This window comes from Ctenopharyngodon idella, chromosome 10 (assembly GCF_019924925.1).
Source record: "Ctenopharyngodon idella isolate HZGC_01 chromosome 10, HZGC01, whole genome shotgun sequence".
NCBI lineage: Eukaryota > Metazoa > Chordata > Actinopteri > Cypriniformes > Xenocyprididae > Ctenopharyngodon > Ctenopharyngodon idella.
The window spans coordinates 35,832,103-35,858,721 of NC_067229.1; the positions used below are offsets into that span (position 1 = coordinate 35,832,103).

Consider the following 26,619-nt stretch of genomic DNA (forward strand, 5'->3'; position numbering starts at 1 on the left):
AAACCACACTGACATTTCTGGGATAATAAATGTTAGTGCCACAGAAACCATAAAGGATTTCCTCAGTAATAATAAAACCTTGGTAGTTTAGGTGACAGTGTTTAAAGACCAAACCGTGTGGCTTGTTTTATATTTTAGAAGAGAGAAGAAACAAAAAAGGAAATTGTATAGAGGCATTTAAGGTTTAAGGCAGTGGTTAGAGATGATGCTTTTAAAAACATGCTTTTAAGTGGGAAAATAGCTAAAAGGATAGTACGCAAAGACAGTTATTGATCTAGCCCTTGGGTGCTATTAACGAAAACTGCTCCCTTTTTCATTACGTAAAATGTCAACGATTTTCTGTCAAACTTGCTTTAGTTTTCAAGGAACTCAATGAGTTACGCAATGAAATGGGAGTTGCGTTTCTATGACTCTTCTGAGGTGACAGTTGCGGTCCTCCAGCTGCATGTTACGCCATTCTGTACGTTCTCTGCTGAACCACAGGAATGACAAAAACACGATGATGACAGCATGTTTTGTTATGCAGTTTCTGTTAGGACTTAGGCCAAGAACAGGCTGGCAGGCAGCTCAGAGATCACTGGGCTCTTGTGGAGTGGATTAAAATGAAGTGGATGTTAACTAAACGTGTGAATGAGAAGAGGATGAGCGCGAAACAGAGAAAGAGAGAATAATGCACTGATACAGAGTGTGTTGTGAGCGTGGAGGTTTGTATATATGTGTGTATTTCATACCAGGGCATGAAAGGATGATACTGAAAAAATGCCAAGACGACCCATGGACAGTTTGGTGGGGCGGGAAGCAACAGCAAGTAGGCGTTTTGGATTTGGAAGCTCGCCGCCCTGCAGGCTGGACAGGTAACAGCGATACCGGAACAAGTCCATATGAAACTGCTCCAAATTCTGCTCCCAGAGGAATATCTGAACAAAAAGAAAGAAAGATTTAAATTTTTCTTCTTTATTAGTACTTTAAAATGCTCTGCACTTTTTATTTTCTGCATTCGCACACTGATGAGGGCCCTTAAGCTGCTGACTATTAGAGTGTGGGCAGTGTTTTTAATAGGGTTTTGTTTACTGGAGGAGGATGCTGGGATAAATCATTAGTCAGCAGGCCTCCTCCAAGCCAGCATGACCTGAGTCTATTCAGAGACCATGGAGGAGTATGCCCACCTCCACACCAACAGACAAGTACATCACACACACAAATAAGTGAATAGACACGCATTTACACATTCATCTTTTATGTAAGTACAATTGAATCACATGTCAGTCAGAGATTCGTTTCAAAGCCACATAAAAAACATACATATACTCGCACAAATATACAGTAGCATCACAAAAACTCACAATCTGTGTGTGACAAAGTAAAGCACTGTTGAAGGATAATTTCAGCGGAGTAAGTTAAGGTTAATAGGTTAGTGCCCGGTTCCACAGACAAGGCTTAAGCCTAGTCCCAGACTAAAATGCATGTTTGAGCTGTCTTAACTAAAAGCAACTTGCACTGACATATCTTAAAATGTCAATGCCACTGTTTTGCACACCAGTAATGTATTTTTTAAGCCATGTTTATAAAAGCTACTTAAATAATCCTAATTTAAGTAAGGCCTTCTCCTGGCTTAATCTAAGCCGTGTCTGTGAAACCAGGAGTAAAAGTCTTAAGGTGAAGCTTGAATTTTATTTATTGTTTAAACATTTTTTTTAACTGGCTCAACCAATGTTTGGAAATATCTCTTTGTGCAACCACTGGCAAATGGGACTCAGCAGTACCTAAACCAAATCCTAGAGATGCCACCGACTTTCCAATAACAAGCACAATTTAAAATCATCAGAAAAGAAAAAATTAGCATATGTGGCCTATGTATACCTGCTCCAGGATAGTCTTCCTTTTCTTCCCATCAGTGACGGCAGAGAGCTGCATTTCACCCATCTTCTTCATTTTCTCATCCATGTCAATCTTCTGTTCAAGCTTCTTGATCTCAGAACGCAGCAATCGTACCGTGTCCTCGCGGTGGTGCTGACGGGCGACAACCGCGGCGCAGGCTGAGTGGATTGCGGTTATCCAGTTTTCCAGCTCCGTTTGACCTGATGTCTAAAATGAAGTGGATCAGATCATTACATCCTCACTATAGGATGCCCACTGGCATTTGGGCTACAATAGGAAAAACTTAAGGCACAGTATCTAAAAAATTGGCACTCCAGATATATAAGGTTTAACATCATTATTGGCATAATATCTTTTTATCACCAAAGCAACACCGAGATACTTTCAGCACTAAAAAAAAATAATATTAACCAAACAACAGTCACATAGATTTGACTGTCAAACCTGACTACTTAACCTTTAAGAGTGTCACCTGGTAAGTAGGATGCTGTCAACTGTCACGGAATAAAATGCCACTGAGATTTAGAAATATCATTCAGCAGTTTTGAATGAAACAGTGGACCATGAGTATTGAAGTGGGACAATTCTATCTCTACCTCGCCAAGGGCTTTAAATGCTAGCCTGAATAATTCAAAATTTTAGGAGTAACTGGAATCACATTAATATCAGTCTTTTGAGATTTTTCAGACTTACCTGGAAGAGAAAGGCATCCCCCAGTGCATTGCTCAGACAAAACACAAAGTCTTTCTTGGGATGTTCTGGTACAGCCTGGACAATGCTGTTCTCCACCCAGACTGCATGTTTGTGAATGCTGTTGTGGTCAATCCCTGAACGCCCATCCGTTTCATAGAAAAACAGAGTGCATCCTGGGAGAAAAAGGTGAGAAGGAAGATCAGAAATTATGTAACTTGAAATGAAATACAAGTTTCAGGATTTGATTCATCTACAAGAATAAATCAATAAATGAACATTTTTCATGAAGCAGAATGGGGTATTTGTTCACCACAATTGTCATAAGAGGATGAACAGCTGTCTAAAGGATGCTGTCTGTGATAATTATATTTGAAGCATATGGGACAAGCTGCATTAGATTTAATAGATAGCACAAAGTTTGTAGAAAACTCTTCAGATGACTTGATTATGTTTCTGACACAAAGGATGACCTGTAATGTCTCAGATACTATTTTGTGTTCCTTTACAATTGCATTTGCTGAAAGAAATGGCCCTGAACATGAAATTAGATTGTGATTGAATAGTTGTGGCAAAGGTACAAACATCAAACAGCCAGAATCAAAAGCTCAGAGTTAAAAAATAAATGTATTAGGGTTTGGTGTAATAAGCCTGATGTGAAACAGCAGGTGCATGATATTTTTTAACTGGAGCAGCGTCAACGAGTTTAAAAACAAAAGATCAAGTAGAACGATTTGCATTGTGAAACAGAATACCGAGTGAAGTGCGCTCTGTTGTATACTGTACATTTGATCAAATGTAGGAGGACATCCAGGTATACAATGCACAGTATACACACAATATACTGTAGTGCAGAAATAGTAAGAGCAATATGCTATTCCAAACATAGCTTGTATCTCACCTTTAAGTGACACCCAGTACTGCTTCCACTTCCTTTTTGCTGCTGGCTCCACCCTCTTATTCTTTTTGTGCACTAGGAAGTTCTTTACAGCCAGTATGCCGGCCTTCCGCACAGTGCCCTGCACCGTGCTAAGTAGAATGTCTGAGGGGTAAACGGAGCTTAGCGTTCCACTGCTCCTTTCATCGCTGGCAGCCGAACCGGCCTCCTCGAGGCATTCACGCGTCTGTCTGGAGTTCAAGTCCAGCTCGTGACGGAAATTTTCATATACGCCTTGATCTCCACCTGTTTGACGTTCACGGTCTCCTCCACCTCCGCTGCTACTGCCACTGTCGCTTCCCGCGAAGATGCTTCCGCTAGCAGTGGAGTAGACGGAGAAGGACGCAGACATGGCCTTGCAACGACGCGAAGAGTGCTCGACTTCAGCTGCACCACCGTCGATACCACTGTCTCCATATTCGCTGCCCTCACCAGCCGTGATATCCTTTACACAAACAGAACAGGTTAATATAGATGACACTCCCACTACAGTGACAGCACTTCATATGGGACATCCTCCAAACAAGAATTCCTTCTCAGAATTTCACCCCAAATAATAGTTTGACAATGTAATGGAAACTAACTTCCATTGAGCTGCTAAATGGCTCTTCTTTCTTTCCTCTTTTGACTGACACAAAAGGAAGAGACTAATCTGTACTTGTTCTCAACTTGTTTACCTGCGCATGAAAGAGGAACAGAAAGAGGAAGACATGCAGAAGGTGCAGCTTCCCTTTGCAACACAAAAACACTGCAGTTCCTCGCGGGTAGATCATGAGAAATATCATGTTTCAAAAACACTGGTGTCTAAAGTAGCTGTCAAAGGCTTGAACATGACTCAGGGAAAATTGTGTTTGAAGTGTCCCCTGAGACCTTTCAAAATTGGAAGCTCTTTGACAAGCAAAGACAGTTCCGATCACATCAAATATGCACAAAGTCAAAATCAGAATTTGGTTTTAAAGACCCTGGAGTGTTTTTATCTAACAAATTTTACTAGACCTAAAAGTAGATGGAGATTTAAATGTAAAATTTCCTCAGAGAATCCCATAAGCTCTTTATCCAGTTCTTGGGTCATGCACTTAATAAATGGATGACACTATTCGGGAGGCTTGGAAGTAGGCAAAGTGCACATGATTCATAACAGTCTTTGTTTTGAGAGGATGTGAAAAACCATTTGTCGGAGGCGTAACTTACATGTGTTGTTTGTGCACGCCGCCCCTGCATACGTGAGCAGATGGTAGCCTTATGATTGGACAGTCCTTCCGACAGGCAGTGAGAACGACGACAAGGAAGAGTGTATGCTCCATATCCGTTCCCTTCCTCCTCCGCAGGAGTCAAGATCTCGCCATTCATTCCGCCTTCCTCCATCCTCTCGGGATTGTGACCATTATAGTGATGGTGGGAGCCACGAAGAAGAGGTAGCCTCTGTGTGCAAAGTTCGTCTAAAGAGTTGGCTCTCTCTCCTGAGTGAGACTCGAGAGTCCGCGGGCTGGAGGTGCGACGCCGTCCTCCACAGTTGGCAAAGCCTTTGTCCTCATCCTCATTTGTCCCTATAATCTCCTCTGTGCTTGTCAGATGCTCTTGGCTTAGATCCGATAGGGAGAACTCCATTGAATCCTCTCTCCACATGTCTGCAGATTTAGAGCGCTTCTTCTTGAAGCTGCCACCTTCCCGAGGACCATCTCTGGTCCTCTGCAGGTATGTGTCCTCAGCTGTGAAAAGTCCATCATCATCACAACCGTCCCCTACCACTGTGTTCATCTCAACTCCGTCTTCAGAGCCAGGCGTGGTGGTTGGATCACCCATGTTGTCGTGGAAAGACATCGGTCGCAAGTTCATGGCCATCCGGTCCACCCAAATGGTGCCCCCATAGCCCTCCAAAGCATCTGTCTCATTGAAGGGTTCCAGGCCATTTTCACTTAAGGACTGTGGGATGGAAGGTGTGCTGCTAGATTTTGTGCTGGTCTCAGAGTTGCGGTGTTCAGCCTTGCTGGACGAGGCGTGACGTGATCTTCGAGACTGCTTGTTAGAGATGCGAAGTGATCGGGTCATATGCTTTCGTGAGAGGTGGCCCTGCCCCTCACTGTAGTAGGCGTGGCCTCCATTTTGGCTCTCCACATTTCCCATGGTTTAACGTCTGTGAAAGACACAACAGGGATTAAATATAGGACATGTCATTACCTACTGATGAAGTGCTAGCAAGATGTCTGTATTTGCCTGTGTGACATTTCAAAGATAGATTTGCAGGTATTTGGGGCTTTAAAACCTGACTGACCTGCAAACACCATAAAAAGAGACCATAAAAGAGTCACTGGAGACCCAAAGCAGCATACCTGCTAGATCCAACTCTTATGTAAGGCAGTAAGTTTTAAGAATTTTTACAGTGCAGAAAGAGAAAGCAACAGAATCAAAGAGGATGTACCTACAGAACTGAAATTCACTCTCACCATCTCTAAACGTGAGAGCTGAATAGCATGTGATCAGAGCCTAACACCAGAAATATCTCTGACGCACACAAAGACTCAAAGCAAGAGAGTGAGCGAAGGAGTGGGATGTGAAACCTTTCAACCCCCTGTGGTGGGAACATCAGTGAATATTTTTACAATGACCCCCATTAGAGAGTTCAGGGTATGTGTATCTCAGTTATAACCTCTTGAAATTGCTGGAACGGTTCAATTAGGGTAAAATTCAGATAGATTAGTTTTAAGAAAGAAAAGGAATTAGTTATAAGAATCCATTATTTACAGTTTAAGGATTTTTTTATGGAATCACTTTGGTAAGTGAAAAAAAATAATAATCATGAGAGATATTTGTTCTGTTCAAAAACTTATAGAAGCAGCATTTTAAGGCATCATAGACACTCCCAACATGTAGGCTATCCCAGAAGGTAAGTTAATGCTAAGTAGAAGGTAAGTAATGCTGCCTTATAATTGCTTGTGAAACTTAGTTTGCACAAGCAATTACAGCCAATCCCATAATGTTCCCATTCTAATTTCCATTTTGACAAGCTTTGGGAAAAACTAAATTCAAGACGCTGGGCTAGGTGAAAGAAATGTTTATTATAAACATAAATGTGTTTGATTCAATATTATTTTATTCAATTTATTCTACTGAAAGAAAATAAAATGGATAATTTTACCCATTTATTTGTGTGTGCTTTGTGTTTTTATAAAATTTACATGCTAATGGCAAACTTTGTTGAACTTAATTGCTGCAATTGGCAGAAAGGCAGCTTACTAGGTTTTGAGCTGTCTAAAAACCACAATTCTATTGTTTAATCACATGGCATCATATATAAATAAAATCAGCCGCAGTACCTGAGGCAGAAACAGTGGATCAGATGCATTTCCAGGCGGCAATGCTCTTATTTATTGACCTCATGGTCCTGATCAGCGCTACAGCAATTTTCCCTGAAAAAGAAATATAACACACATTTTAAACAAAGGAACAGAGGGAGATTCATTTCAGACACAAGGATAGTTGGATAGCTGTTCATAAATAAGACATTCAGGAGTTTTTGGGTTTGGGTGGATTTCAAGACATATGAGAACATGACAGCACACCTGTTCGAAGGTGCGGTCACAAAAACACACACAACACTTATACAACAAAACTTCACACACCCTCCCTGCTGCACAAGAGGAAGTATTTTCTGAGATTCGTCTCAGTTCCTTAAGAAGCCAACAATACAGTAATTATGGCAGAAGATCAAGGCTACCCAGCAGTAGTCTTAAAGCTGAACCCAGTTATATGTTCTTCCATGCCAATCTGACCTAATTTCTACTAATCCAGAGAGAAGAGCAGAGAGAAAGCCTCATCTCCATACTGCAGCAGGTATAAATATTAGAAGATTCAATATGAGAAGGTTCAGACTACATGCTGCACTTTATGGATTAGCTTCAGAATGACACGGTCACTGCTCCAGTAACCAGGAGATAGAAACAGAGGAAGAGGATAAAGAAAAAGAAAAGAGAAAGAGTAAAATTTGGATCCATTTAAACTTATACAGAAAGAGGTAGTCTTCTGTCATATCTAGAAACCAGAATTTCATTGAGACTTCGGATGGGATCTTTTGAGTTGGACCAGAAAATTAAACACCTAGCAACCCCCTCAGACCATCTTAGAAGTCACCCAAAAAAACCTAGCATTGTGCTGGCGAGTTTACGTAGATAAGAATCACACAAACCTAATTTTTATTTTAAAAATTTTGTCTTCTTGTGTGCCTGTGTTGTTTCTCGCTGCCAGAGGGTTTGTGCACACAAACAGTGTGTGTAACAGAAGCGTGTGTGTGCATGTGTTTGTTGGGGTCAGTGTGTATTTTTCTGGATCATGTCCAGCTTCAGTTGTAAGGGTCAACAAAACCTTAAGGCCAATAAAGTGAGAGATAGAGACCCATCTGACACTCTCTATTCTCAGGACGACAGTCGGTGTTGTGTGTATGTGTTTGTTCATATACATAAGAGAAGTGATAGAAAAACTCTGCACTGCAGTAAATCTACTCAACCATGCTGTAGACTTACATAAACTAGAGTTGACCCATTTCACTTGTTTTCGCAGCTCTGCCCTCCCCCTCTATATCTCTGCTCCTCCTTCCTGTCCATGTCCCCTCCTTTATACTACTACCATTAGATTCATCCTCCACAAGATATTTAGGCTTTTATATCAGCAATTCAAGTGTGATGTTCACTGGGGGGTGGAACAGAGGAACAATCCCTGCTGTGAAAAAAAAAGCATCTCCAGTAGTATTCCGATTTCTGATTAGCCACTATTGCAATAGATATTTTGAGTTCCCATTTCACGCTATTGGGAAGTCGTAATTACTAGATCAGGTGCGTTTAAATCACTTTGGTCAGAGCAAAATGGCAATGTACTTTTCCTAATATAAACTCTACTTCTATTAAATGATGAATAAAGAATGTGCATCAGGTGTGTTTTTGCTTTTTATGTTTTTATTCAATGTATGAAGGTGCTGTAAATAGAATTGTTATATATTCTATTGTAATTGTATAATACTAACAACTTAGCTAGTTTTATTGTTAAAATAGTAATTTCATACTTTTCAACATATTTACCATTAACTATAGATACATTCACCATATTTTTTCACTGACATGCCCCAACTCGGAAACTCTGGGCTCACAGAAAATGTTCTGAATTATTTAATTAGGACATTATGATGTGTTAAACTCATAAATATAATCTCTTTGACATGAATGCACCATTAGCAAACTATTCTGTAGACTGCAGTCTTTCAAGAAAATAAGATGTACTTAAATAACAGGAAATAGCCTGCCAAGATGGCCGCCAATTTGCCTTAAATGGACTTTCCACTGTCTGTTTCCTATCTTAATGTGAGCTGTATATAAGCATATGTGCGCTAATCAAACACAGATCTGTTACCATCTGATCTGATCCCATTAAATATCAAATCTTCTGCTTCGAAAAAATACTCCAGATGGAATATCTCAGCGGGGATCTACAGTTAAAATGTCACTGCAGTCATAACCAAAAGGTTAGCGAAAATCGATGAGAGAAACTGTGATCCCGATGAGCAGAGCGGCAAACGTGAGTCAGCGAATGAACTGAGTGACCTTCTGCCCACTCTCTCCTTCCCTCCTACTCCTCACCTACATGATACTGGGATTCAGCAATAGTAATGTGTGATAAATCTCAGCATGATGATAACAGACCCCAAACGCAAAATTTTAATTGCTATATGTAAAACTCGATATATCTGACTTATGACACTCATATATATATATATATATATATATATATTCTTGTTGTTTGTGAATGTGCTAGATGTTTTGTCATCTTGGAGCCGGACATCTCCTGCAGGGTAGAGGCAGGTGGAGAGGATGGAGGAAGGGTGTGTGGTGGTGGAATAGCCTGCTGAGCCTTGTACAGTCTCACTGTGAAACTTTAATCACAGGCACTTAGGAGGACACCTCCTCCACTTCACTTCCCTCACTGTGAAGGATGTGCTAGCCTGAGCTCCGTTATTAAACCACACACACCCAGCAGCACACACACTCTGATCTTACCTCAGCTTCCACACTGCTTATTCCCTTTTTTGTTTGTTTTATTGCTATCTATCTATCTATCTATCTATCTATCTATCTATCTAATCTTTTTTCTTTCCTACTATGTCTTTAACATCATACCCTTTCCTCTTTTCATATGTCGCATTTCTTTCTGTCATCCTCTTTCTTTCTTTCCTGTCCCCCCTCTCTGATGAATGTTTTCTCTCCTCGTCCCATCTGCAGAATAAAGCTAATGTTTGGCCGTGAGGAGGGTGTGCATTGTAATGAAATAATGAAACGGACTGACTCTACTGAACATCCCGCTCCCTCCCTCTGATACTCTTTTGTTTGAGGAAAAAGAGCGGCTGTGCAATAGATCACCAGCACAAGTCGAGTGTTAAAAGGGAAGTTGTCACGGCTTAGCTTTCAATAGCTTCCTCCAGCTAGTTCACATTGAAGGGTTAGTTCACCCAAAAATGAAAATTCTGTCATTAATTACTCACCCTCATGTTATATATCCAATATCCAAGATATTTTTCATAAAATCTGATGGCTCAGTGAGGCCTTCATTGCCAGCAAGACAATTAACACTTTCAATGCCCAGAAAGCTACTAAAGATATATTTAAAACAGTTCATGTGACTACAGTGATTCAACCTTAATTTTATGAAGCAACGAGAATACTTTTTGCATGCCAAAAAAACTAACGACTTTATAACGACTATATTCAACAATATCTAGTGATGGGCGGTTTCAAAACACTGCTTCATGAAGCTTCGAAGCTTTACGAATCTTTTGTTTCGAATTAGTGGTTCGGAGCATGTATCAAACTGCCAAAGTCACGCCCCCCAGTGGTGAACCATTGAAATTTCGAAACACCTATGACGTAACGAAGCCTCGTTTACTGAAATCACGTGACTTTGGCAGTTCGATACGAGAGCCAAACCACTGATTCGAAACAAAAGATTCGTAAAGCTTTGAAGCTTCATGAAGCGGTGTTTTGAAATTGCCCATTACTAGATATTGTTGAATAAAGTTGTTACTTTGTTTTTTTGCCGCACAAAAAGTATTCTCATCGCTTCATAACATTAAGGTTGAACCACTGTAGTCACATGAACTGTTTTAAATATGTTTTTAGTAGCTTTCTAGGCACTGAAAGTGTTAATTTTCTTGCTGGAAATGGAGGCCTAACTGAGCCATTGGATTTTATGAAAAATATCTTAATTTGTGTTCTGAACATGAACGAAGGTCTTATGGGTGTGGAACGGCATGAGGGTGAGTAATTAATGACAGAGTTCTCATTTTTGGGTGAACTAACCCTTTAATACATCCTTACAGGTAGCACAAAACAATCTTAATCTTTTAAAAATCCATTATAAGGTATATAGTAAAACTCTTTATAGTTCTGTGGCACTCAGTAACTTCACTTTATTTCCTTTAGATCTCTCAAAACTGAGCAAACAGATATGGAGGGGGGTGTGAAGCTCTTTAATACTAAATTCAAAAGTGGAGCGACGAGTCAACAAACATCATTACTGAAGCGTAATCATCTGAAATGTCTCCATTTATCACATTATAAAGCACAGACAGGCCTGCTTGAGAATAAATATTGCAAAACTGAACCCACAAATAGACTCTGATAAGTCTGCAAACTTAATTCAGTCAGATATAAAAAAGCACTGGGAGACTCATATTAGTCATTAATGATGGAAGAGAAGATAGATATTCACTAGACAAAGAAACACAATGAGTGATGACTGCTGTAAGTGAGGGGGAAGCAAACACAAATGCATTATTCTCGTTCCCTAAACTTGCTCCCATTAGTCCAATACATAGTCCTTTTGTTTCTGCTGCTTGTCTTTAAGGCCTGGGGCATAGAGCAAGGTTTAAAATCTCTCCAAAGCCCAGAACTGCTGCACTGAGTTGAGGAAGACTACAGGGCTTTTAACTGCACACCCAGACAGACAGACAGAGAGAGAGAGTGAGCACAGGAGAGACTGGATTAGAAATGCTCCATTGTTCCCTCAGATGGAATCTATAATTTTGCATGTGCACAATCTACTCTTGTTAGTATAATTGAGAGAGCGCAGACAAAGACACAAGAATAATCACTGCCCACACTGTCTGTGTCTGTCTCTGCTGACTGATTACCAAATAGATACTAGAGCTGGGCCATATAGTATCAAATATTTACAATATATACTATATCATTTTGTATTAATGATATAAAAATAAAAAAAAATTGTGAATATTGCAACAATTTTAATATGCTGTGTTTCTATGAATCAGATCAAAAATGTACACTGAACTCTCTGTGTGCCATTTTGCATATTATGCATATAAATTCAATAACTAATACTAATAAAAAAAGTTTGCGTTTTCAATTTTTTAAAAACTTTTTGACATTAAATTTATCAAGTGACACTGAAGATTTCTATTTCAAATGAATGCTGTTCTTTTGAGCTTTTTTATTAATCATAAAAATATTAAGCAGCACAACTGTTTTCAACATTGATGATATAATATATATATTATAATATAATAAGAAATCTAACTTGATCACCAAACCAGCATATTAGAATGATTTCTGAAGATCAAATCAGACTGAAAATGGAAGTAATGGCTTTTTGTTTCACCCAGTCCTGACAGATAGCTGTAACAGAATTCTGCAGAAATCACAGATTCTATATAAATGTTGTCATGGAATCATGAGTAGAGTCAATAACAAAATAGTATAGAATATCACTTTAATAATAATGAACTGGTTTCTGTTTGCATTCACTGTGTCTTCAGACTGACATGCAGTAGAAAAGAAAAAAACTTGTTTTTTCCTGCCACAACGGCCACCAAATATTTTACACTTTTAACACAGTCCCCACCTAGTCACACTTCCCTCCAACACCCAACCACACACACACACACACACACACACACACAAAAACTTCTCAGGTATCAGATAATAATGACTCCCTCCCTCAAGTCCTCTCTCTCTGCTCTGACATCTTTTTTCTTTTTCTTTTGTTCGGTGTGATCTATAGGCTCACTTCTTTTATTCTTTGTCTTTTATTCATCAACCACCTTGTTTGAACAAGGGAAGAACATTCTATCTTTTCTCCTCTGCTCTGTTTTCTCTTCATAACAAGTGTAATTCTGCTTAGTCAACACACCTAGGAACTATTTTACTAAAAAAAAGTGCTGAACTGAACTTGAGATGAAAACACAGCAGGTCATTTTCCAAACAGTGCTGATGGTAAAAACTCCTTGAGTGTGTCACAGGAGCTCCACTGTAATAGCGTTGACCTTTTTCTTTGTGCCTGTGACACTAATTTAAGATCTCTTTTATAGTCCATCTATATTCACTGCTAATTGGCGCATGTCCCTTTAAACAATACCCTAAGTCCTGAACCCCGTGAAACCCACCCTGCCCACAGGCATCTCTCCCTATTTCTCGCATTCTTCTATGGATTCCCGACAGGGAATGACCAACTTAGCTTGAGATGAGAGGGACTTGAAAGCTGTGACGAACGCCCTTGGGAATAATGGAAAAGAGCAGGGAGTGACAGAGAACAAGAGAGAGACCGACAGTGAGAGGGGTTAAGAAGAGTTTAAAGAGGAGACTTCATAAGAAGCTTATCACCACAGGTACTGAAGTATTCGCATGTTTTTGTTATTCGTATGATGGATCACTGCATGAAAACGTTATGCACACCAGGATGGAAAGATTAACATCTTTTCCAAAGAAAGGAGGCAGAAAAACAAGCACCTAGAAAGAGTCACTGGAACATGAAAATACTGACAAGGGTCCATTTCATCGACAGGAAAATAATGTTGATTTTACTGTATATATATATATAATATAATTGAAAAGTGGTAAATATTTACACTGATTATACAATAAAAATAATGAAATCCTAAAAGCATGTTTTTTGACTGTACCGAGTCCAGCAGGGGTCATTTCCCGATCCCATCCCCCTCTCCGCCCCTTTCCTGTTACCTCTGTCCTATCCATAACAGTGTCACATACCCCCCCCCATTCATTTATTTCTTATTTTAAACACCCATCTCATATTTAAACTACAATAGCTCAATCATTCATGTCAAACTACAAAAAAAGTTAAATGATTCTCCAGTGAGAGACAAAAGAAAGTCCTATCATATACACAGCATGACGGCATGGGTGACCATTTCTGTAGGACTAGTTCTGAAGATCTTCAAAGGGCAGGAGATATTAACTGTCCATTAATCCAAATGAAGCGACAGGACTCCTCCCTCATGTCTCCGGGCTCCTGACCGTGTCTGTGCTCGGCAAAGCTCAATGAGCCGGTAATGAGAGGATGATGCTTTAAACGCAGACCACCGGTGCGTCTGACCCCCCATCAACCTGAGACAGCCTGTCTTGGTTTCTAGTGTGGCGTTATCATCATTTATGTTCGTATTCAGTTGCTTTTTTTATTAGAGTACATGAACAAATATGGCCAAACTAAAAGTGTGACTCATTTTTCACACTTAACATCCTGCAGTGAGTAGTGCTAGTGCTAAAAATACTATAACAAAGCCAATTTGTTCATAGCTTTCAATCTATAATGCGATTTTATAGGCAGTCCGTTTGCCACCGGTCAAAGTGGAGGAGGATTGTGGCTATTTCCTCTGGGACCACCAGAGCAGTTTCCTCTCTTTTGTTCAATAACGCACCATGACCTGGAATGCCGTGTTATCTAAGTCTTTGCAGACGTGTTAGTGATGATGAAAGAACAAAGAGGAGAGATTGATAATACACCAGGGTGACATCCCATGGTGATCTGTTTGATAAATTAAGAAGCAAAAATTAAGGGTGATTTTGCACTAGAACTTATGGCAGTCTTTTTTGACATCAAAGAGGTGTGTAAAAATTTCACAGATTTCATGTGTTTTTTGATGTTTGACATCAAAGTCTGTATGAAAAAATGGTTCAGGGATCGAACAAAGCATGAAGTTACACTCTAATCCAATCATGCCATGCATACAGTAATGTTAGCCATAGGTTGACATCAAGTAATAGTAGATTTGTGTTTGATTTTTTTTTCTCAAAATCCTTGGGGGGACCATTCAAATTCCTCTCTTTCAGAAGTCTGCTGACCTGAGGATGAAGTTGGATCAGGACTAGTCCTGCCGAGAGACTAACAAGTCTCAAATCAACCCCTCTATGGAGTGCAGTGGCCATACTGTATGCCCCTCAAAGGCTTTTCCATCTCCAACACAGAGCTTAGCATATCTTGTCTGCTGCTCTCATTCAACACATTTAAACCTCTCGGAGGGGCAGACAAACTCTGCTGTTCCATAATTACGCCAGTAAAGCTGGCTGTGGGGAGTACATATAGACTCTCAGGGGACCAAAAACGCTTTCTCTCAATGTCTGAAGTCACGTTCATCACTCTGATCTGTGCTTTTGTTGACAGTTCTTTTATAAAAAAGTCATGCACAAAACTTTGAGATATTCATGACAAACATTTCAATTTAAATTCCTTTTTTATTCTATTCTATTTTATTCTATTCTATTTTCCTCTATTACATTCTTACATTCATCACCCTGATCTGTAATTGTGTTGATAGTGCCTTAGTACAAAGGTCATGTACAAACCTTTCAAGTAAAGTTTGAGATATTCATGATAACTATTCTATTATATTCTATTCTTTTATAATATTATGTCCACCATTATGATCTGTACTTGTGTTGATAGTGCCTTAGTACAAAGGTTGTGTGCAAAACTTTCAAGCAAAGTTTGAGATATTCATGATAACCATTCTATTCTATTCTATTCTATTCTATTCTATTCTATTCTATTCTATTCTATTCTCATGTCCACAATTCTGATCTGTACTTGTGTTGATAGTGCCTTAGTACAAATGTCATGTGTGAAGCTTTCAAGCAAAGTTTCATGGGATATTCATGATAACTATTCTATTCTATTCTATTCTGTTCTGTTCTATTATTTATGTCCACAATTCTGATCTGTACTTGTGTTGATAGCGCCTTAGTACAAAGGTTGTGTGCAAAACTTAAGCAAAGTTTATGAGATATTCATGATAACCATTCTATTCTATTCTATTCTATTCTATTCTATTCTATTCTATTCTATTATTATGTCCACAATTCTGATATGTACTTGTGTTGATAGTGCCTTAGTAAAGTCACATGCAAAGTGCTGAGATTCATGACAACCATTTATTTTATTTTTATTCTATTCAGTTATCCTTTATTATATTGTATATTATTGGAAAATAATGACTTATTTACTAAATTCTGATTGGTTGAGTCAGATTTGAAGGCATTGTAATATGCAAATAAACACACCTGTGACAACACATTCCTAATTAATGTGAGTTGCTATGTTGAACAGTAAACAGTAATAATAATTGTAACTATGTGGGGAACATCTGTGTTTTTTCAATCATTTTGCTATTGCTGCCATTTCATACAAAGCAATAAGCCCTTGAAACCATGTGTTACAGTGGTTTTACCTCCATACTTCAAATCAAGCTAAAGACCACCTCTTACCCATGGTGAAATCACTGTAACACAAGGCCTCTCATAGCTTATTGCTTTATTTTTTCAGGTGCGTGTTCACCAGATTCATCAACATGGCCAGACTCATGTCTATATCCTGATGTTACAAACCCACACACAATTCATCGCCATCATCCTAATTCATCTAGATGCACCAGTCATTATCAGGTTAGAGGCAGTGAAGTTGGGGGAAATGGAGTGTAAATGGGGCTAATTTGTGTCCTCTGTCTGGGGAAAATGGAGTGATGACATGCAGGAAGAGAAGAGGAGGAGGAGGAGGACTGCAGATGGGTCCTCTCACTGATCAGAGAGGAGAAATGTTTGGCTGAGGGGCTCACGATTTACACACTTCCAATGACACGCTTGAACAAAGAGTGCCAGTCTGGGGGAAAGAGAGAGGGAGCGGGAGAAATGGGGAGGGTAAGAGACAAAAGGATGAATGCGGATAAGTCTGTCTGGATGCTGGTGTGTTCTCTTCTCTCATACAAAGCTAAAATAACAAAATAAAAAGAGACAACTTTAAAAACTTGTGTTGAGGTCATCTTGGAAACAGCACCCAAATGTCCTATTTGTTTGCCAAATCTGATCTTACACTGCAATGTGCTGCGCCAGTCAATCAGTATTTCCTACATTATTCACATAATTCATTATATGGGGAAAGAGGGAGTAAAAATTGTGGATTCAGACAGCTGTAGACACTTACACGTCAAGTCCTGATTGACAAAAAAAAACTTCTTGAGATCGTTCAGACTGAAGTGCATTTCTCAAATAAAAGAAGAGAACATGTCTGTTCATTGCAACATGATAAAAAATAAGGTTAATAAATATATATATATATATATATATATATATATATATATATATATAACCTTATATAAATAAGGTTAATTTTACAGTGAGAAATAAAAAAAATAAAACAAAATAGAAAACAAAATAATAAAATAAAACAGTTATTTTTATGTTGATTCATTGCAATACATAAGAATTGCAGTTTTAATCAGACTTCAAACCACATCCAAATGGATCTTCTGGTTTGTTTTTTGGACTACAAACAACTAAATGGATCTGAGTTGGAGACTGAGTGACAAAAAAAATCTGATTTTAGCTGCTTGTCTTAATAAATCCTTTGATGCATTTTATTATAGAGACAATAGAGAGGGATGTTGTGGGCCAGATTCGAACCTACATTTTCCATATAAGCACCCCAGTACAACAGGCCAAGACACTGTAACACTGTGGCAAACTCAGGCTGAACAAACTCTCAACGCACAGCTTGTGTCAGTGTTGTATGAGAGAATGGCCACTAATGCTGACAGTTCACACATCCAGAACGAGTACACGCACTCATAGCTCTGGGATTCCTGGTGCTGACAGTGAATGAGAGGCAGGATCATGCTTTGGCTCGAAGCCCACGGCTTTTCTCGTCTGGCAGGAAGCCCCAATGGAAAGGAAGGAAGCCATGAAAGCCACACCGGTATTACAGCCCTTCTTCAGCACACCTGAGACCAACGGACAGAAACTTCCACAGCTGATGAGAACAACCTACAAGCCCTGACAGGTCCAGAGAGAGGGGAAATGAGTGTGTTCATAAGGCCTCAAGCCATCTTTTAAGGCCTTAAGAGACTTCATTTGAGTAGGAGGGATAATCGTGAGTGCCGGGATTCCGTCATTCTCTCATTCTTTGACTCTTATTCTCTTGCTTCTTTTTTTGCACCTGCGTCAACAAGCAGAACCTCACAAACAAAGTGCTTCTTTAAGAAACTAAAGAGAAAAAGGGTAGGGAGTTGAAAGACTCAAGCCCTGAAAGGGCAGGAATGTCACACGCAAACAGCAGAGAGACAGACAAGCTACAAAAGCAAAGACCGACAGAAAGCTCTTGAGAAGAATAGCTTTCAGACTATTCATTCATTTCTTGCTTTTTTCATTTATAAAGGCTTCATGTCTCTTTAATTTTAAAGAGAAATCAAAAGTCAGAGGCTAATTAGTAATGCTGGATAAAGTCAAGAGATCTGAAAAAACAATAAAAAAAAAGTTTAAATAAGATTAATTTTGTAAAGAGGGATAAAATAAAAAGATAAAAAATTGGTTCACTGCAACACAAAAATAAGATTAATTTTGTAATGAGAGATAAAATAAAATAAAAACAAAATATTGGTTCATTGAAACAATAAATATAAGGTTAAATTTATAATGAGTGATACAATAAAAAATAAAATAAAGTAAAAATAAAATAAAATATCTGTTCATTACAACATAATAAAAATAAAAATAATTTTGAGACAAAATAATTAAAATAAAATAAAATACTGCAATATATATAAAAAAATAAGGTTTATTTTGCAACACTGTGGCATTCTCTTATTTGAACTTTACAAGAAGTGGAACTAACTTTACAAGAAGTGTCCCTGCCCTTCATGAACCTAGGCTGGTTTGTGGTTATGGGTGAAGCAAGACTAGATTTTATTCAGTGCTGGATGATTTCTTTATGGTGGGAAGGCAATGAATCTTATCTCTTCGTCATGGTATTTTGTGTGTGTGCGTGCTAGTGATACTCAGCCTTTTACCACAGAGACACAATAGAGCTGTTTCTATGGCGCACGCACACACACACGTGCGCGCACCATCGGCCAAACCACTACAAATCAATACCCCATTACCACATCAGTGCCAGACACTATTTAGGCTCAATTCAGAGTGAGACTTACTGCTGACCAACCTGTCTTTTAAAAACCATCTCCATCTAACACACATACCGCCAATGCACGGCCAAAAAACACTCACACTCATATACCCAACCATATACACTGTAGTTCTCACCATCTCCCACTCAGCAGGCTGTCATGTCCCACAGAAGGTGTCTCATCAAAGTGCGTCAGCAGTGAACACACTTTACCAGACTGCTAATGAGAAGGCTGCTCATTCTGCCAAAATCCTGCGATTCATGATTAGCATTAGCAGTTAAGCATTTCATATTCAACAGAAGGTCAACTGTATGTAACGTTTAAAAACTAAACGTTCTCTTCTCAGTCAACACAAACCATTTGTGGAAACTAATCTACAAAATTTAAATATTGCCATAGTATTGATGTCACACGCATGAGCACATTAATATATGACTGCCCACATTTATGAACACCCATTCAGTATAAAGTCAAAATGACATAAACTGAAACATCTTAGCTAGCCACCCAACGTTTTAATGTTTTTAAAGCAGTCAAACAGAGATTGTAACTCTTGCTTTTTGCAGAAGCTAGAGCTAATTATTGTTTACATAACAATAGATGTTATGGCGCTAAACAACAGATGCTTTTGCATAAAGAAAACAAAAAAGGCCCACAACAGAGCCTTGAGGTACCCCGCAGGTGATAATGAGTCACAACCTACTATTTTTATTTTGTACAGCACTTTAGCAAACATTTGTTGTTTTTAAATGTGCTATAGAAATAACTGTAACTTGACTTTTGGTCAACAACCTTGACTAACATTATAAGCGAACAGCATGGGGAAAAACAAATTCAACTTTATAGTAGAATATGGCAACTTTAAAAACAAAATTAACAATTCCCATATGATAAATCACTATAGCACTGAATGCCACAGGTTATACAAACTATTACTGTAAGTTCTAGTGTAGTTAAATATAAACACAAAAGCCAGGATTCTGAGACTACATCTGTGATATTTTTAATGTTACCCTGCCTGGAGGTCTTTCACCAGCAAGCTTACAAAAAGAAAACGTGCATTTCACTATAAAGAGTCTAATGTTTCTCAAATGGGACCACAGTGCCCCCAGGCACCAAGTTTGTGTGACTTTATATTACTGCAATCCTCTGACCCTACTGTATGTAAAAGCCTAGTTGAAGCTTCACAGCCTGTGCATTTGTGCTGCATGGCGCTGGAACCACAGAAAAAGCTTTCGTTGAAAGCAAGAGGCTGCTTTTATCCACACAACCTCTCCTCTGTGCCAAACAAGCGAAAGAGGCTCAACAAAACCTGCATCGCACGCCACAAGGCAAGAATGAAGACACTCAAGTCTCTTCTTAAAAGAAAGCTAATTTAGAAAGTAAAATAGACCAGCATGCAACAGCAGTCGCTCCTTTCAGCCCGAGATCAGATCTTTTCCAGGTCAGTAGAGGATATTGAGAGAGCCAATCTTTTCTCCCCCAATGACCCGTGCTGAAGAGGAGTCTCTTTTGTGCTTCGACTGAAAGGATGTTAGTTACAGATAGAGACAGGAACAAGTTGGATCAAGTAGCATTAGAGGGATAGTTCACCTAAAAATGTAAATTCTGTCAACATTTACATGGAACACAAATTTTGAAGATAATCCCAGTCCTTCTTTTTAATACAGTGTAAGTTAAGGAAGACTGAGGCTGTCAAGCTCAAAAATGACAACAAAAAAAACTATAAAGGTATCATAAAAGTGGTCTTTTGAATCACAAAAGTTTAGAGTGAGAAAATAAAAATGTTTAATTGAATTAATTAAAAAACATTATTAATAATGCTTCAATATGAATGAAAACAACAAGTTAAAAGCAAGTTAAAAACCAGAAAGTATATATATATATATATATAATATAAAATTAAATTAAACTCAGTTAAATATACAAGTTTTTTTCCCATACAATAAAGTTAATTGGGTTCCAATGTTGTTTTAGACCCAATAAACTTTCCAAAATTGGAACATTTTTCAAAATATCTTCTTTTGTGCTCTGCGGAAGAAAGAAAGTCATGCAGGTTTTGGAATGACATCAGAGTAAGTGAATGATTTTTCTCTTTTCTTTGAGACACAATTTTAGCTTTGCTGCTCTCCCTACTCTCTTTCTTCAACATTATTCTTGTCAATCGTCTTGCTAAAGTTGTTAAGTGAATGAGCAAGTAATCTGTGGTTTGCCTGCAGGTGTGTGGCCCGTTTCAACAGGCTTGAGGTCTAAAGATCTTCAAAGATTAAAGTGATCCGAAATGTGTCAGATCAAGGCCTTTGTAGTGACAGGTAAATTTAAATATTAAAATGGTTGTGGATTTTACTCAATAAATGGTGAGGCTAAAATAATTTCATCTTTTGTTGACCTAAAGATGCTTGATCTAGATGTAAGCAGTCTATTCACAACTTTCTGTGCCCCCTCTCATGCACACACAGATCACCTTACTAGTGTTTAAACACACACATGCAAAATTACTTCCTATATCCACATGTGCACCACCACTTTGTTTGTCTTTTGGTTTTGAAGGAATCCCTTCCTCATGGAGCGGGACTTCTGAAACAGTGCAGTGTGCGTGTGTCTTCCTGCCTTCGGGTTAGAAATGTCATTTTTCTGGTTCTACGGGATTTAAAGAAGCAAAAATGCCTTTTGTATTGCATCCATTACGAATGAACATGACATATACGAATGACAGAAAGACACATTCACACACACCCTTACTGTAGGCATGTTCTTATACACAAAAGTACAGTACGTGGAAAAACTCTCCTGCCTTTAATAGAGGTTAAAGGGGAAAGCTCAGACATTGTGACCTTAGAAGAAAGATGGTAACACCATAAATGTTAAACCATAAAATTTCAACCCTACACGAATAGCAAAAGCTGTCCACACACAAACACAGAACAGAATTTGTGTAACAAAGCCACAAATATATGTTTCTAATTCATTTTTTTCTCCCACTACCCCCTCCTCATCTCCTCATGGGGGTCTACGCTTAAACAACCACTGTCAAGTGCTAATATTGAAAGAGGAGGACACGCTGAATGAATGGAGGACACGCTGCATTAAGAAACACACATTAGCAGGAGACAATGGGGGATATCTGTCAGGTCTCGCACATACACATCTAACATGAGGATTATAATACCTCATACAACACTGAATGTTCCTGATGGGTTTACAGAGGCCACAGCATCACAGATAATCCATAAGGGTTTTATGCATTTTTTGTTTCATCCATAATATCATTGGATTTCTAGGTTCAAGTATTCATAAGCTGTCAGTGAAATCAATGGCTGAGCGTTTGTTTTATCGCTGCTTGAAAAAACAGCATGAAACTATTTTAGATTATCTGTAACAAGTTTAGAGATACACAAGAGATAAATACCTTGGAAAAACTCTCAAAACAACTTCCTAACCTATAACTTTTTAAAATGCAGGTTCTATAGTAACCAGTCACTGCTCTGATCTTCATACTCACTAGTTCATTCATTGTCTGTACAAGAATATAATGCAATTAATATTTATTTATTTATTTAACTTTTCTTACCTGTCACTATTTTGATTATCTAAAACAACAATGCCAATAAAAGAACTTAAAATGTAACAGGATAAAACTTAGTCTATATTTAAACAATACACACTATTGTTAAAAAGTTTGGGGTTGGTCCAATGTTTTTGAAGGAGTTCACCAAGGATGAACTTATTTGATCAAAAATACAATAAAACAGTAATATTGGGAAATATTATTACAGTTAAAATAAATATTTTAAAATGTAATTTATTCCTGTGATGGCAAAGCTGAATTTTCAGCATCATTACTCCAGTCTTCAGTGTCACATTATCTTTCAGAAATCAGTCTAATGCTGAACTGATGATCAAAAACATTTCTTTAAATTATTACCAATGTTAAAAACAGTTGTGCTGCATAATATATTGATGCATTTTCTTTGAACAGAAAGTTCAAAAGAACAGTATTTTTTAAAAAAAGAAATCTTTCATAAATGTAATTACTGTTATTTTGATCAATTTGATGCATCCTTGCTAAATAAAAATATTAATTTCTTTAAAAAAAAAAAAAAAATCAATCCACACCTTTAAAAAATTGCATACATCTCTCCTTCAAACAAATTTAATGAACATAAAACCTTTCCTTTCCCTCTTATCTCCTCATCTATTTCATTAGCTTCGTTAATGTATACTTTAAACATGCTGTGACCCATTTAAGCCATATTTCCTACCCCCCACACGCACACAGCTTCTCTACCCCCCACGTTTCACCCTGATGCCCTCTGCTCCAGTGGGGCAGAAGAAGGAAGAAATGCCCTGAGGGTCAGAGAAGCCATTCTGTTACTTAGTTCCATTTAACACACTTACAGAGCAAAGCAAAACAACATGATTGCCTTCTTAAGCCTTCATATATACACACAAACACATTTCTATACAAATATAGTATATCATCAGACCAATAAAGTGTTTAAAATACAAGCACATGCATACTGACACACACTCATGCTTAAACACACATGCCCCATTTCACTTGAATAACCAGAAACTACCACAAGGTCTGCATTTCCCAAAGAATCTCCCATATTTTACATGTTAATGTACTGTTTTTACATTTCAGGATCTTGATTTATATGTTCAGTATTTCAGAAACAATCTCGCCTGCTACTTGTTGACCTGAAGCACAAAGCTATTGCGCTTGGAAATCAATCTGTGTGATAGCAGCCCGTTTTAAAGGAAGGAGTGTGTTTATTGAGTCTAATCCATAGATTAAACAGCATATGACAGGAGCAAGACACATGATAAAGTCCAGATATGAGCTCTTAAAAGAGACAGGTAGTCTCTGTCCAGCCTGTTTCCGAGGGCGAAGCCAGTGATATGGTGGTGTAGGAAGAGTGTGGTTCATTGTTTGCTATGTTTGCTCCTAGAGTGAAGTATGCAGGAGTCTTTGTTTGGCCCGTCTGAGTTCCTTCACAGCGCACTTTCAGTTAATTCATTCATAAAGACACTAGACTGCTGGGAGACCTCAGGCGACCAAGGAATCTGGCACCCCGTGTGCCATCTCTGTCTGACTGCAAACAGCTGAGACCCGCAACAGTGATATGAGCCCAGACAAACCGGAATAAATGTTAGTGGTCCAATGCTTCTAGGTCTTTCTTTCAGGTCTGCTTGTCTCTAAGTTTACTTGAACACATTCAAGCTGACTATATATTATCTTTTCTCTTATTTTTATTTCACTTTACTGTCTTTTAAGTGTTTTCTCTTGTATCTTTCCTCAGAAACTCAGCTCAGCTGCTTTTTCAGTCATCTCATCACAATGGATCACATTCCACAGAACTGTAGACCACACACACAAACACACTCCTACACAAAAACACACACTGAACTATCCTGGAGCTACTCTGGTGGTTTACAGTAAAACTTTAAAATGAGGCATTTTATTCATAAGGTAACACAGCAGAACTTGACAAGGCTGCAAAACATTTCAGAGAGACTCTGACACACAAAATCTCTGAGTAGGCTATATTGACAGATCTGCACATACAATACATTCAGAACTAAAGCATACTGTCACTTGAGCTTTCTACTTACAAAAAAATGTTAATACTAAAGACAATTTGTGACAGAACCGCAAAAATAGAAAGCAAACTAGGAGGTTTACTCCGTCCAGTGAGAAAATTCACACGCACACACAAAGGCAGCATGTGTGAGAGAGAATATACACTGACGGATCCTCCTCCTTGGCTTCCAAACATTTCTGTCTGAATGTGGGGTTTTACGACCACAAAACCATTTGTTTTAGAGACCTCTCAAAGCAAACCCCACATACACACTTAAACACACAGCTTATTGATTGTCCAACAAAGGCACACAAAACAGACTTTCAAAGCCTCTATGGCGAGTAAACCTTATTAACCTAGCAGTGTGGCATTTATCACTGTCAGCCGTCCACTCGAGCACAGGCACATGGGACCCAGAGACAGTCCAACAGACAGACACCAATGTCCAATTGCAAAGACATCTCTGAAAGACAGCAAAACAGCATGGAAATACAGTTGGTAGTGTGGCATACCTCACGGGTAAATCCTAGGTCCTTTTTTTTTTGTTGTTACTCAGTAAAGTATCCTAACATCAGCAATTTGAATGTCTCCTAGCTCAGTTCATACAGGTAATGTCTCCTCCAAATACTGGACGTAATCCTGCGTGTCTCTGTGTTTCTCATCTACTAGAACTCCACAACACACTCACTCCAACCATGTGAGGATGAGTCTGTCCACTGAGAGCGCAGAAAGGGGTGTGTGTGCGCTCTCTCTCGCTTTCTTTCTCACCCATTTGCTCAACCCTCCCCGTTCCTCCATTTGCTTCTCCTCCCCCTCTCCTTCTCACCTCCCCCCCTCTTTCTCTCTCTCTTTCTCATTTCACCTCCTCTGGATCAACAGTATCTGCCAGCACGCAGCCTGGGTCTTTGCCCCTAAGCTTTGAGACACCCCGTTTCCTTTTAAATTGCTAGCCTGTGAGCCCCTAAGATAACACACTTGTGTACACAAGACCCACACAAGCACATACACACATAATACATGTATGATACATTTTAATTATTTTACTATAAAGTAACAAAAAATGGAATTATTAAAAAATAAAATAAACAAGGTTTTCACTATAGTAATAAAAATACATGAAAATGTACTATATACATGCTTTATGTTGTGGTATTATGTGAGCAAAATAAAATAAAAATAATAAAATAAAATAATAAAAAATCTAATTAAATATACACGCATTATGTTGTGGTATTATGTGAGAAAAATAAAATAAAATAAAATAAAAATAATAAAATAAAATGAAATAAATAAAATAAGTCAAACATTTTTTTCTAATATATTTTTATTACAACACAATTAATAAGGTTATGGTTAAAACAAATTATAGTTTAAAAAGTTTTGCGTGTACTGATACTTTTGGAAAATGTAATGTAAAAAAAAATCATGCCAATAAATTATTCCCATGTCATGTCTAATTTACAACCAATGCTTTTTGTCAGATTTTGGAAAGTAAGTATTTTCAATGTTGCATTGATTGAACTATCAACACTAAGATATACAACAAAACAATCTATTGAACAAACTGTACTTCTTCCCCACAACCCCATTTGTGTAAAATTAAATACGGTGTCTAGACTGACCAAAGTCCATAACATACATTACATATCACGCCTATATACAGGCCTATAGAGAGAAGCTTGCTTGTTTTTTCTCTGGATTTATGGCTGAAAACAGACATATTGTGCAATGCTGCGGGTCATATCCGCCTCTGGCTAGTATATCAGAGGGAGAATGGGGCGTGGGAAACTCCACACTGATCCTAGTTGTGGAGATCAGGGATTTAACCCACGGCAAACTGCTGGGAGCCGCCAATGCACAAAGAACTAGTATTATTATTTCAGAGACCCCACTGTAAATGGTGGTCAATGAGTAACTAGGGCTTACAAACCTACTGAATAGAAACCATAGGAGTATGTATGCATGTGCATTCCTTGAGTGTTTCCTCTACAGGTTGCCACAGAACTAACTCCTTTATGCTGTTGTGCCACAGTACAATGAGAGTTGGAGATTAGGTGGACACTAATGATCAGATAAAATCATCAGCCTGGACAAAGAAAAAAGTTTTATATCCTGTGTCTGGGTTTCAAACTAGTTTAGATATAGATTTACACAAACCCTTACATGCACAATCACAAGCAGATATGCATACATACACGGTCACAGGGCTTAGAGACAAGTAAACAGTGACAAACAGAGGCATTAGGCTGGTTGTCACTCTGGTAAAGTGTCTCTGGGTCAGG

The 26,619-nt window shown here is 38.4% G+C and overlaps 1 protein-coding gene across 3 annotated transcripts in view; it reads right to left on the minus strand.

Moving 5' to 3' along the window:
- tiam1a (TIAM Rac1 associated GEF 1a) overlaps window positions 1–26,619 on the minus strand; it is a 68,328-nt gene that overhangs the window by 27,877 nt on the left and 13,832 nt on the right. Inside the window, exons 1-7 of one of the 3 annotated variants that reach the window (XM_051910908.1) lie at window positions 24,850–25,067; window positions 6,820–6,912; window positions 4,697–5,639; window positions 3,470–3,950; window positions 2,572–2,744; window positions 1,861–2,085; window positions 732–917 (exon numbers count right to left, since the gene is read on the minus strand). In XM_051910908.1, the coding sequence (XP_051766868.1) occupies window positions 732–917; window positions 1,861–2,085; window positions 2,572–2,744; window positions 3,470–3,950; window positions 4,697–5,629 (1,998 nt within the window). In that variant the 5' untranslated portion in view covers window positions 5,630–5,639; window positions 6,820–6,912; window positions 24,850–25,067. Of the gene's footprint in view, window positions 1–731; window positions 918–1,860; window positions 2,086–2,571; window positions 2,745–3,469; window positions 3,951–4,696; window positions 5,640–6,819; window positions 6,913–24,849; window positions 25,068–26,619 lie in introns of those variants that run through there. The other 2 variants (XM_051910906.1, XM_051910907.1) reach the window with 2 other exon arrangements.